Raw genomic sequence first — 13,591 nt, 5'->3', positions numbered from 1 at the left:
AGGGGTGGTGGGGTATTACTGGTGTTTCATCCCGCATTTTGCCACAAGGGCAAGTCCCCTAATGGACTTAGTGAAGGCCTGTGGTCCTGACCCAGTCAGATGGTCTGATGCAGCAGAGGGGGCATTTGCGGACCTATGGACTGCCCTCTGCAGTAACCCCATATTGCTAGCCCCAGATTTCACCAAGGAATTCATCCTACAGACAGATTCATCCAAAGTGGGGTTAGGGGCTGTCCTGTCACAGATGGTTGGGGAAGAGGAACACCCAATTCTCTACCTCAGTAGGAAACTCCTTCCGAGGGAACAAAAATACAGTGGGAGAGAGAGAGAGAGCGAGACGCACTGTAAAATGGGCCATGGTTGCATTATTACCTGCTGGGGTGCAGATTTATCCTTGTGACCGACCATGCCCCTTTTTAATGGATGCAACGGAATAAGGAAAAGAACACAAGGGTAACCAGGTGGTTCTTATCCCTCCAACCTTTCTAGTTCCACATACAGCACAGAGCAGGGAGTTGCCATGGCAACACCGATGGCATATCACTCATACACCGTCTGGTGTCCCAAGCTGCCCAACCCCTTGGTGTTGAGCATGGGGGAGGGATATGTGATAGACCCAGGCCAGTTGGGTACAGCAGAGTAGCAGAAGGCAGATATACTGGCCACTGGATTAACAGTTTTCTGTTCCCAGACTGACCAGAGCAGGTGCTGCTCCTGGCTAATGAGAATATCTGACTCCAATTAACCTGCAAAGAGTCAAGTGAGGCCATTAAGCTAATGTGACCACCTGACTCTAATTAAGGCTCCTCTGATAATATAAAAGAGCTCACTCCGGTCAGGCAGAGAGGAGCCAGAGGAGAGGAAGTATGGCTGAAGGGCTGGTTAATGAAGACACCCTCAAGTCATTGGTAAGGGAGCCCTAAGGCAAGGATAAGGAAGGGAGAAGCAAGAGAGCTGTGGGGAAGTGGCCCAGGGAAATGTAGCAACTCTGGCAGTAAAAGGTTGGCTGCCAACAGCTGCTACCGTTAGGGGCCCTGGGCCGGAACCTGGAGTAGAGGGTGGATCCGGGTTCCCCGCAACCCACCACTACAGAAACACCTCCTGGGAGGGGAAAACAGACCCCTGTCAAGACAGGAGGCTAAACTGTTTTGGCATGAGGCCGTAGGAGCAACAGAAACTGTGGGAATTCTCTCACCAATCTCCATTGCTGGCTTATGATGAAAAGGGCTCAGTAGACTGTATCTCTGGCCCTAGAGAGAGAAGGGCTACTTGGAGGGTTGCAGTGAGCCTCTGAATAAACATTCTGGAAGCACGGGACCCACAGGGCCAAAGTCAGAGCTCTGCTACACTACACTATCAGATTTCCATTTAGTTCCACATATAGTATAGATCAAAATAGTAATAAATAAATAAATCTGCAGCTGTAGGGTTCCATACAGAAGGCAGGCAATGCTCCTTTAGTAACTACTTCATTACCATAATCAAGTGCTACCCACTTTCGCCCTTTTAAAAAGTAAAGTTTACTCAAGTTTACATCCTGAGCAGACCCCATGCATCCTCACACATCATTCTATGCCAGTCAAGCAGGGCTTTGATAAATGTGTTGTACATCCACTCAAAAGGATAATCCAGGAGTCCAACGCAGTTGCCAGTGTCAAGACCTGAAACCAAACATTTTTAAAATGGTCCTAATGTTCTCCAGTCAGCATTCTCCTTTATTCCCCTACTCAAAGAAAGGTTGGTTAAAGTAGGGCTGTAGATGGATAGATTCTCAGTGAGATCTGCTCAACCCTACGGTGTATTAGCCAATTATTCTCCCTTTCAGGAGACAGATCCTATCCAATGAGATATTCCTTACCTACTTTCATAAACCAGAAGGAATAAGGCTCTCACCCACGAATGGCAAACCTAGTCTTCCACACCCTAATGAGGCACACCCTGGGGTGATGCTGAAATCTAAGCAGGGGGAATTTGTTTCCTTGCTCTGGTTTTCTCTGGCACGAGAGTCAGCAAAGATAGAAGAATGGCCACAGCCGTTACATCTGCCTGGTGTATCCAGACTACTCCCTCAATCTGAATAACTCTGCTGAGTAATTTGTTATTGCATCCATGGCAGAGTGTCCATTTCCTCTTTATCTCTACAATAGCCCTTTGGTAACCCTGCATCCAGACTCAAGCGTATTGTCACTTAGGCCAGAATCTCTCCACCAGCATGCCGAACTCCTCTGTCAGTTAGCCGTATGTTCTGGTGAACTCTAGTAACACCCAGGCTTACAGGTAATGTTGTCATCAGCTGATCAGAGCCAGTATTCGCCATGAAATGCTTGATCGTCTCTTTCTTCTGGGTATAGGTTCTTTAACATTTGTAGAATCCGCTGGAGATCCTCAAGATGAGCCTCTACTTCGGGAGTTGTAGTGGTAGATTACACCAATACAACTATACAGCCAAAGCTGGTCCACCCATGAAAGCTCTGGAGCCCTCTAGGTTTTCAATTAACCATGGGAAAGCAGTTACCCAAATACAAGGCCAAGGTGCTGATGAGTTAATGCAAACAGTACAATTACCTAATGTCCACTTCCATAGACATCCTGGCATCAAGCTGCCCACTCCCTCCCTCCACCCTGACCTAGAGGATCACCAGGGGTCATAGATGAACTATGGCAGATGAAGCGCACAGGCAGAAAGTCACAACACCAGTTTTGTTGTAAACTCTGAATATACCTACCAGTAGCATAAACAACTCCTCCAGAACTATGCCACTCTAGTAAAGGAGGAAAAACGATCCTTTTACTCCCCCCCAGTCAATGCAGCAGACTCACAGCTAGCACAGGGAACTAGCTCATCATCCCAATCTGCATAGCCCAGAAATCCAATCCAAGAATCAACCGATGTGAAAAAACTATTAGCACACTTTGATAGTTCCATGTGTATTCATTTGATCTTAACTGGAAAAGAAAACTCCACCCAATCCAATTGTATTATTCACCCCATCACCCTTGTTTGAGTTGCCACACCCCAACACAAGGGTCAAAATTCAAGGAACCCTGAAAAATATTAGTGCCATAACCTGTGAAACAAATCCATACCTGTCCTGACTGGTAGAAGCCAGTGAACAACTACGCCCACTATTAATAGAAGTTTTCAATGCCTTTTCCAGGGAAGAACCCTTACCCAAATGCAATAATTTAAATCAACCCTCAAGAAACCATCATTTGATCTTGAAAGACCTGTCCAACCACCATCTCGCCTGCAATGTCCCATTCCTGGACAAAATAATTGAGAAAATAGAAGCCAGCAAGCTCCAACATGTGAACATCAGCCAAAATCCTGGATGCCTCACAAATCAGGGTTCAGAGCAGAGTACAATGCAGAGAAAACACTAATGGCCCTAGAGGAGCACCTCAGTCAGTGAACACAGGCAAAATCTCCACGCTCATAACGCTGAACTTCTCTTCAGCTTTTGACACAATAAAACACAGAAGTTAACCTGCTTACATCAAACAGCAGAAGATGGTCTAGCACTGCAGTGGCTTTAATTATTCCTCTCCAGCACAACTCAAAGTGGTGATGGATAATTGCTCCTCGTCTCTGCAGGCCATCACCTTCATTATCCCACAGTGATCCCCTCTTCAATATCTACGTGAAACCACTGGGAAATACTGCAAGATGTTATGGACTCAGCTGCCAACAATATGCAGACAACACTGTCTTATTTAGCACTGATGCAGTCACCACTGCTATGGGTATGTCTAGACTGAGTTAAAAAACCCTGCAGCACAGACTCAGAGCCCAGGTAAGTTGAGTCTCTCATAGGGCTTGGGGGGCAGGGCTATAAAATTAGAGTGTAAATGTTCCTACTCAGGCTGGAGCATTGCTCTGAGACTCACTTCCCTCATGGGCTGCTAAGCACCACCAGCAGAAACATGGCAAGATATGCTTTCAGTCTCCTGCAGGTTATGGTAGAAAGGTTGAATCTTGTGAAAGAATGAAACTTTGTGGTATTCCACAAATGTAAGGTTTAAAGTAGTGGTATAACTGCCCATCTCAATCTTCTGCCCGTCTGAGAGAAAGGATTTGAACCATCTCCACATATTCTTAGCACCATCCAGTGGCAAAAGAAATCTAAGACTGAAATTCTGCAAATATCCAGCAGAATGAGCAAGTATTAAGCAGTTTTCAGTGAGTTATCTATATTGTAACTAATATACAAAACAATTGTGCCATGGCCTGGTCTAGAGTCTTGCTGGACCATTTTCTGACTGCCATGGAGAATATGTGAACTTCCATGACTTTGCTCAGGAATGGAAAAGAGTGACAGATAGTAGTGTGAGATATGTAGCACCAAGAACCTATTTCTTGCATATTGGTCAGACAATAGCAAGTTTTAAGATGGGAGATAGACTTCTAATCCTTAATGCATCCAATGAAGTGAGCTGTAGCTCACGAAAGCATATGCTCAAATAATTTTGTTAGTCTTTAAGGTGCCACAAGTACTCTTTTTCTTTTTGCAAACACAGACTAACACGGCTGCTACTCTGAAACCTGTCAGTGCAGTCTGTTACTGGAAAGTTCAGGCAGTCTTTCAGTCACAAAGGAGAAAATAAAACAGTCACAAGTGGTGACTTGCATTTTCTTCAGTGTTTATTGGATGTCCTACGTAAGTAGGCCAAATTGTGAAGAGAGCAATAAGCTAGGCACATGGCTGGCTAATCCAGTCACTAAAATAGTCCAACACAGGCACAGGTAGTTTTATAGCAATTGTACCGAGTTCTGCAAGACAAGGGAGCCCAGTTACTGTGGTTTCCTGCCAAGAATAGCTCTACTGGGTAGTGCTGGAGCCTCCAACCTCTGCATAATTCTCAGCACAACTCCCATTAGTTGTGGCCACTGAAATTCCCAGTTTATGTAGCGGGGAGACTAGTTCAAGTACGTCCTCCCAAGAATGCAAAGTGAGACCATTCCAAATTAAGATTTATGTTGCTCCCTTTATCTCCTCCCCACCACACACTAACTTCACAAATCCTACTATTTCAGCAGTTGCTGCTGGACCCAGAGTTTATCCAAGAGCTCCCACAAGCATGAAGTATAGACTATTGATTGAGTTAACATTATAGCTTAGGCACAATCCTTCATTTTGCAAACTGATTTGCCAAACACCGCTCCTATAGAGGTAGCTGGTGGCAACATACAGACTGTCAAATAGCTGCTAAACAGCTTTCAACACATGCAAGTCAGGGTGCAGATGACAAGTCTAATTTGCAACACAATTGCAAGCACCAGCAATGTAAGCAAGATATAATGGGATTTTTTTAGTCAGTTAACTGGTATGAAGGATTTGGAGCTGCTCTGTACTAGACGGTACAGTATGTTGTCCAGGTTATTGAGAAGTTTAGTGCATAAATGTTGGTGTAGTTTAACAGAGGGTTGTCAGAAAAAATGAGGAAGGGAAAGAATGACTTAAGATTCTTAAGTCACCCCTCAGGAAATAGGCACAGAAGATCAAAAGGACTATAGCAGGGTTAAAAATTGGCACTTAAATGTGTGCGTTGGGTGTTAATTATTGCTGTTCAAAACTGCACTGAAACATTGAACCCTACTGAGAGGGTGGCTGAAGTTAGGCTTGCCTAAATTAGCAGGGGATGGTAAGGTACATATGCTTGCACACCAGTTTAAAATCTTTCCCTTTTTTTTAAACAGGAAAATAAAAATAATTTTAAGAAAGCTGGCTGATCACTATAGCCTACTGGTCACAGCCTCCCAAAGATAGTCAGACCTGCAGGGTAACAGTTGATACACAGGGTACTGTAGTCCAGGGCTCAGTTAAGTGGCAGAATTCTATGCTGGAAAGTAAAAAAAGGCACAATGCCTGAAACCTAAGGGGATGCACTCAGCCCAGACAGGACAGAGTGGCAGCTGGCCCTGAAACTGATAACTAGCTATAAGTTACATAATTAGTATCAGAAAGTTGCATTTCAGCAGCTGAGATTTTAGGTTAATATTTTTGTAAATGTGTATCTACCCTAATCAAGCACTCAAAGCATAGAACCAGGACAACCTCACCACTGATGAATAATTAAGATTATGTTAGCAAACATATGCTGTATCAAGACACAGGAAGACACATCTAAAGCTTTAATGCAACATGGAAGTGTATTAAATTATTGATTACTTTTACATATTTAAATGATCCTACTTACAGTAATAGTACTCAAGATACAATGTTTGGTAAAAACAGCTAGTCTATTTAAGTCTTCAAATTTTTGTAAAGTTTTCTACCAAGTGTAAGAGTAGAAAGCAAGGTTTCCATAGATGAGTGTATTTAAACAACCCAATTGGCTGCAAAATACAGACTTACTATAATGGAGTGCTGACATTACACAAAATGCAGTATTAAAAGGTATTTTAATGTATATTTACAAGAAACTGCTTAGCAGTTTGTTCCAATATGGAGATCAGTTACCTGATTAATTTTAAGAAGGATGTGCCTAGGCTTTTCTTTGCTTTAATGCACCAGAAATAATCCCTCCACAAAAAGTGTACTAGAAAATATACAAATTGTACAATAGGAAGAGGATAGAAAAATTGAATACTGTGGAAAAAATTTATTAGTCTATACAGGCAAGTCTTCTGAAACAGATAAACCATTGGCTGTTTACATTAAACCCAAGTGAAATACTCATTGCAGTAGTATTTTCCCCAGAGATGCAAAAGCAGCATGACTTCCCCCATATTTAGTGTCCGACAGGAAATTATGTTTCTGAACAAATAGCCACACACAGCAGTTGTGTGATATAGAACTTCATAGCTGTAAGTGAGCTACAGTTTGAGATACATGTACATTACTAACGTTTAGGGAAAGAGCGTCTGTACTTAAGTGTGGCAAGCTGATTCACAATGAAAGAATAAAAGACACCATTCAAATCCTTGGCCAAAAAAATGAAGACAGCAGGACTATAGTGGGCAGCATCATAAAGACTACTGTGCAAGAATGCCATGAGTTTAGTATATAAATATGACAGGATTAAAACTCCAGTTAAGCAATCAAGTTATCAACTGAAGTGATGATTTAAAAAAAAAAAAAAATCCCCTACTGTGTTTGCTCAACTTCTCAAAGGAAATTTTAGAAATCTCTTCAAAAAGTGTTCAGATTAACTATAAACTGGCAGAGGCCGTAGTTTAAATAGCTCTGCTTAATGAAAAAGAATTTTTAACAGACTTGGTTGTAAGAATTGTGTAATCATATTGTTTGTTATATCAACAAGGACAAGCATTTACCATTACAAGATATCACATTTTAGCTTGCATCATTTTTAGGATGTGTGCATATAAAGCAATTCTAGAATTCCAACAATACTTAAACAAAAAAAAAATAATCCAGACAAAAACCAGACAGAATGCAGAAATGTATATTTGTTAGATGGATTTTTTTTTTAAAGAATAGTTACATGATGAATGTATAAGGTCATAAAACTTGAGTGCATTTGTTCTTACACACTATCTTATGCTACATATAAAAAACCTGAAGATTGCACGTTGGGCATGCTAACCATAACATTTTTCAACTGGGAAAGCTGCTGAGCATGTTTTCTTACAAATGTTCATTGCCATGATACAAAACAAATATGTGCAAACTGCAAGGTCCCTAAAAATAGCAGTTAATGAATTTACAGAAAGGTGACACTAACTTTTAAATATGCAAGTGGATAAACTTCCCAGAGTTTATAACATAGAACAGTATCCACCACAGGCTCTTCCTCCATAACCTTCTTCCTGGTTTGATAACTTTACGCCTTGGTTTTGGCTCTCACTTTCCCACAGTCCAGGAGTCTGAATGATTTTTTCAACAAGTTCTTCAAAGGCACACTGTACACCATCACACGTTTTTGCACTTGCCTCTGGGGGAAGAGAGAGATTTAAGAAGTCAAGCAAGTGTTAATGTATCTTCCACCATCTTCTTACTTTAACTGGAGAGAACCAACAGGTGTTAGTCTCAACATGCATCCTACACTTTTGGTATAGAAGGGAAAGTAGCCACAGATGAACAGCAAGTCCTAGTCTTTAAGGCAGTAGACTGACTTTACTCTCTACGGACAGATATGAGCTTTGACAGATTATGTGAAATATTATTCTAACAATTGGCATGTTCAATTTTTAACTTGAAAGTCTAGCAATGTTAAAGGGTCTATTATACTTTACAGCAAAGCCTTGTACTGACATAAGATAAGTCTTGTAATAAGCTAGTGGCACTGAGTTAGCAGGATATATGGTCCCGTCAGAGTAGCCACAGTCATTGAAGTTTCTACTAGACACCACCAAATTTAATGCCACTTAGAGGTCTCTTAATATGGGAGAGTGGAATAGAGAATGTGATTAGGAACATAAAACAGCCTTTATTTTGACCATAGCATTTAGATACTAAGGTAAGGGATGCACTGGAAGTGTACAGATTGAAAAGAATGACTCCAGCTCCAGTCAGGCTGTTTCTAGGTGCTGATCAGGTGAGAGTTTAATCTATTTCAGTTTACTGACTGTGGCCAGTACCTTGGAGATAACTCCATACTGGACAGTTCTGGAGTATGTGCCTATGTTAAGTTTCTTCCTAGCCACACACAATACTGGTTGATGTATGCCTTGCATTAAGGGAGTTTCTATAGGAAATTAAATTAAATAAAATATATTGTTTCAGAATGGATGTTCTCAACAACTTAAGATCTTGACTTCTAGGATATCCTGTAGCAACAGGTTCTACAGGTTTATTATGTGTTGTATAATGTAGCATGTACTTTTACAGTTTTCAAATTTGTTACCTTTCAGTTTCATTAAGAAAAGGAGTACTTGTGGCACCTTAGAGATTAACAAATTTATTTGAGCATAAGCTTTCGTGAGCTACAGCTCACTTCATTGGATGCATTCAGTGGAAAATACAGTATGTCACTCCATCCCTTCTTAACATGATCTGATTTTTTGGTCACATCTGCTACATAAAGCAGAGAATTTAACTGACCATGTTATGCCACAATGACATCCAGGTCCCCACCGACAGTGGTTATTTAATTTAGAACTCAGCAATGGGCAAGAGCACTGAAGAAGTTATTCCTTCCAACCTGAATTACTTTATATCTGTCAGTACTAGCTTGTTTGCCCCTGTGCTGCCCAAACACCTAGCTTTGTCAGGTCCCCCTGAAGTGCAATGGTTTTCTCCAGTCCTAAAAAGCTTAATTAGCTGCAAGTTTGCCACCTCATTATTCTACCTCATCCCTCATTTACAGATCAATACATTTTAGACACCAACCCTAATACAGATCCTTGGCATATATCTAATCTTTTTGATATGCTGAGGGTTGGCCATTTATTTAGTTTTCTCTCTCTAGTTTTGATTCTGCCATCAAGTCAATATGTTGCTTTGGGCACCTGTCAGAGGGTGAAATCCTGGTTCCACTGAAGTCAATGGCAATACTTCCATTGACTTCAATGAGGCCAGGATTTCATCTTTAGACTGTGTGTCTACTTTACTCATCTGCCATGAGTCTATAAATTTGGATAGAGTCATTTTAAGACTAGTCTAAACAAGATGGAAATACCCATTTTGAGGATGTTGAGGCTTAAATTAATTTTGTAAAGCACTTAAACACCGCAGCTGAAAGGTACTATTAGATTACTTAGCTGATACAGTAAAACTGTCACCTTGGCAATTCTGTAAAAATGGAATCCAGCCAGTTTTGTTACATAATGATATTTTAAAGTATCATGTAGGCTTTACATACATCTTCAAGAGCATACCTATGAACAACATGGAATGTTTTCTTGCAAATTTGAGACCTTCATTCCTGTCAACTGCACGGTTTTCCTGCAAGAAGAAACAGTATATTATATGCCGTGACAGATGGAAAAATTACCTTCAGTAGTTATACAAGTCTGCTTACCTTATCAATCTTGTTTCCAACTAACATTTTAACTATGTCATTCCTTGTGCAGTATGTCTCCAATTCATTTAGCCAATTGTCCAGTTTGACAAAGGTATCTCTTCTTGTGACATCATAAACTGAAAAATATTACCAATGGTCACTCATCTGATTTAACATATTATTTTAAAGAAGTTTCCAAATAATTTATTGCAAGTATTAAGTGATTGCAGACATTCAAAATCTGAATTATTTTTAAAAAGATATGCTGATTTGTAGACAGACGTAATTTCAAGTTATTGCATATACAGTAGAACACTAGTGAGGCTGAGAATGCTCTTAGAGCCAAGGTGATTGTTAACCTTAAATACAAAGCACCAAAATTATTTTTGCCCCTGGATTTCTCATCTACTACTCAACTCCAGCAAAAATGAAACTGACATTGAGCTCCAAGTGCCTAATAAGGAGGCTTCCAACAAACAGTGAGGCAAATACCCAAAAGCAAAACAACAGTTAACTTCAGAGGGCAGATGCAAGAAGTAAGGTTTTTTGGCCCAGTTCTCCTTTCCTTCTATTTGAAGCATAGATCAATTTCATGCACAGTCTTTTTCAAATGACATTGGGGGTATGATAAAAAGGTCATCAATGTTGGGAGCACAATGGATGATATATTTTAGTAAAAATAAAACATTAAGACTTGTCTATTTGGCACTGTTCATACAACATTTCAGTGTGCTCTACATTTCACATCCCTGTAGTCAGAACTGTGGCGCTGTGTATACAAGCAGTGAAGGAAAGAAGGGAGGTGGTTTTCTGACAGAAAGTGATGCTCAAGCTGTTTAGATATTCCAGTAATTGGGAGTATGAGAGTGTGTATATATATATATATATAATAAAACTAGAGGCCAAGAATTTCAGTACCGAACAGCCAAATGTAGTTGAAGAATTAGTTTGTCTAACTTTTTTGTAAAACTAGAAAAAAAAAATCTAAGGTTTTAAAGTGGTATGTTGAGTAGCATACTTACCTAGGATAACACCCTGTGCTCCTCTATAGTAGCTGGGCGTTAATGTTCTGAACCGCTCCTGACCTGCGGTATCCTAAAAATATTCAGAACGTTTTCCATTACTGTACTTTCACAAAATAATCTACTCTATGTGCTACTGAAAGTACAGCATCTGCACGATCTAATTAATACAATAAAAAAAACTTCAGAACAATCATGGAATATAACTCCACCAAAGGAATCAAATTTTATTAACTTTAGATGCAATACAATTAAGATTAGATGCAGAGTTGATAGACTTTTGCTTTAGGAAATGGCTTTTAAAGTCTTAGCATACAAGTAAAATAAGCCACTCTACAACGATATAGGGCACTCACATTTCCACTGAGGCTATTGCTGCTCTACAGCTAGCAGATAAAGTGAGACACCAGTGCAACAGCTGCACTAGTTTCTAAGTGAACATTTTAGGTCTTGTGATAAGACAAGATTATGGCTTTTCACTGCCCAGTATTTGATAATTAGCTTCAAACCACAGAAAACATGTTTAACATGAATTACAGCAAACCAAGCTGCAGCAGAAGTACCAAAAAACTGATCATGTTTCTTCTTAAACTGAAGTAGCTTGTGAAATCAGATTTATATCTTAGGACTTTATGAACTTACAGGATGAATGGGTCTGCAGAAACCATGTATTAAAATGCTGATTACATACGCTTTGTTGTAGATCCTTGAAACTACAGTGAACTATAAGCACCACAGATCATGAGAATATACATGCATCAGAGACAGAGAAGCTCATTCACTCAAACTCTGTCTCAGTTTAGAAGCATATTGCTTACAAACAAATAAAAAGTAAATGCCACCCAATCTACCTCCAAAAGAGCAGTCATTCCAATAACTAAGATATCAGCAACGTTTTCCATTCAGGTTCAAAATTCACTCTACCACCACAGATCCTGAATATTCAGGCTCTATGTGAGTGGAGTGCAGAACACTTTGGTGAAGAGAAGTCTACTCCCACCTTCATACTCTCCATCTCAAACTAGAGCCAGAGTTTTTGAGATGCAGGGCATAAGAGGAAAGAGAAGTTATCTTTCCTTTCGAGTAGGATTCTCTCCACGAAGAGAGGAGAGAATGATTCACCCTGTCTCTTCAGGAAAGAGTATGCAGGTGTCCTATCTGGTTCATTTTCTTCCTCTCAGGAAAGAGTTCTACAGCTCTGTTCTACCGCAGAGAGTAAATGTTCCATTGGCTCCTGTTCCTTCTTATATGGCTCTGTCCATTTTCTCAGTCATCAGATCCACTCTGCTTTGCTTGATTGAGGATGCGTTTGGAGATCTGACTGTCATTGCCTACCTGAGAGCCTACAATTTGGTACTTGAGGTATGAAGCACTCTTGATATCAAAGCAAGGGAAGTATCCCTGATCTGTATTTTTCTCCCTCCTGTACTCTGATTCTTTCCTCAGACAGACCAGGCATCAGCAGAATTGCTCCACTCTGCTCAGCAGTGAGAGTTTCAAGCAGCCAGCCAGTACAGAGCAACTGACAGCCCTGGAATTCCAGTGGTTGTTCCATACCAGAGGTGGATTCTGTGACTATAGAACATGAGCCTTGTTTATGGATTAAAAAGCAAATATATCATTAAGAGTTATTGGGAAAAAACTTTTCCCTCCCTTACTTTCCACAGTTCAAGGTTTGAGATTTCCCATCAACAGTCAAGGTCATCACAAGTACAGTACTTAAACTGAGTTATGCAGGATACAGAGCTTCTTGCTCCACTTTAGTTGCTATGTTAAGAGGCAATCCTGAACTCAAACCTTAGCAGGCAAACGCCTTTTGGTTCACCTGGGTGTTTCCATGTTCTTGTCACTTTAAAGTTACATTAAAATTACTAATGTAAATTAAACATGCACAATTGCAGCAATTCTCAAGCTATGTAATTTATGCAGTATTAGTATTTGTACAGAAAATGTAAAATCTTAGTTCAGAAGAGGTTTTCTTTAGAAATGTGAATATTCAGTGAGAGCTTTAGACCTAATTTAACATGCTTAAACTATATAGTCTGATATATCAAACTCAAGTAGAATGTTATAAGAGGCACAAGTAACATTTATCTGTAGTCAAATTAAGGACTTTTCCTTCTAATGTAACTCCATATTCTCCAGTATACTTGTTGGCATCTAAATTTTGTTTGATAACAGTAAAGTCTCTTCCCATAAAAGAATTTTCTATAGAAAAGTCCCATCCTCTACTTTCAGATACCAGAGCTGATACGATAGCTATGTTACCTATCCTGAAAATGGGAAAAATCCCATCAATAACGTTTTCACGAATGACCCAGTACAAAAAACCACCCCAGTACTAACAAAGCCTATTAACATGGCAAATCCCTTCAACTGCATATTTCCATAAAAACCATCACCACTAGTACAAAGCGATAAACTATGTAAATCTCTGGTGTTTTACTATGTTCAGAACTTACCCATATTGCCAGTTTAGCTTTATTTCCATCAACTGAAATTGTTTTCACCTTGAAGTCAACACCTGGAAGAGTAAAAAGGTTTTAATTTTCCTTCAAACATGTTCTAGGATTAATTTTGTCAGACGGAAAGACAATGAAAGATCCAAGTAAGTCAGAACTGAAGTTGTGCTTTAACAGTAGCAGGAAGAACGGATTAGTTTA

At 40.0% G+C, this 13,591-nt stretch overlaps 1 protein-coding gene across 1 annotated transcript in view; it reads right to left on the bottom strand.

Moving 5' to 3' along the window:
* Positions 1-6,588: 6,588 nt before the first annotated feature.
* The window catches only part of RAB18 (RAB18, member RAS oncogene family), a 32,461-nt gene continuing 25,458 nt past the window's right edge, over positions 6,589-13,591 (bottom strand). Inside the window, exons 3-7 of the mRNA XM_038390483.2 lie at positions 13,391-13,452; positions 10,929-11,001; positions 9,925-10,043; positions 9,782-9,848; positions 6,589-7,896 (exon numbers count right to left, since the gene is read on the bottom strand). Coding sequence (XP_038246411.1) covers positions 7,721-7,896; positions 9,782-9,848; positions 9,925-10,043; positions 10,929-11,001; positions 13,391-13,452 — 497 coding nt within the window. The 3' untranslated portion in view covers positions 6,589-7,720. The remainder of the gene's footprint in view (positions 7,897-9,781; positions 9,849-9,924; positions 10,044-10,928; positions 11,002-13,390; positions 13,453-13,591) is intronic.

This window comes from Dermochelys coriacea, chromosome 2, assembly GCF_009764565.3.
Source record: "Dermochelys coriacea isolate rDerCor1 chromosome 2, rDerCor1.pri.v4, whole genome shotgun sequence".
Lineage (NCBI taxonomy): Eukaryota > Metazoa > Chordata > Testudines > Dermochelyidae > Dermochelys > Dermochelys coriacea.
This window is presented reverse-complemented; position numbering and strand designations above follow the sequence as displayed.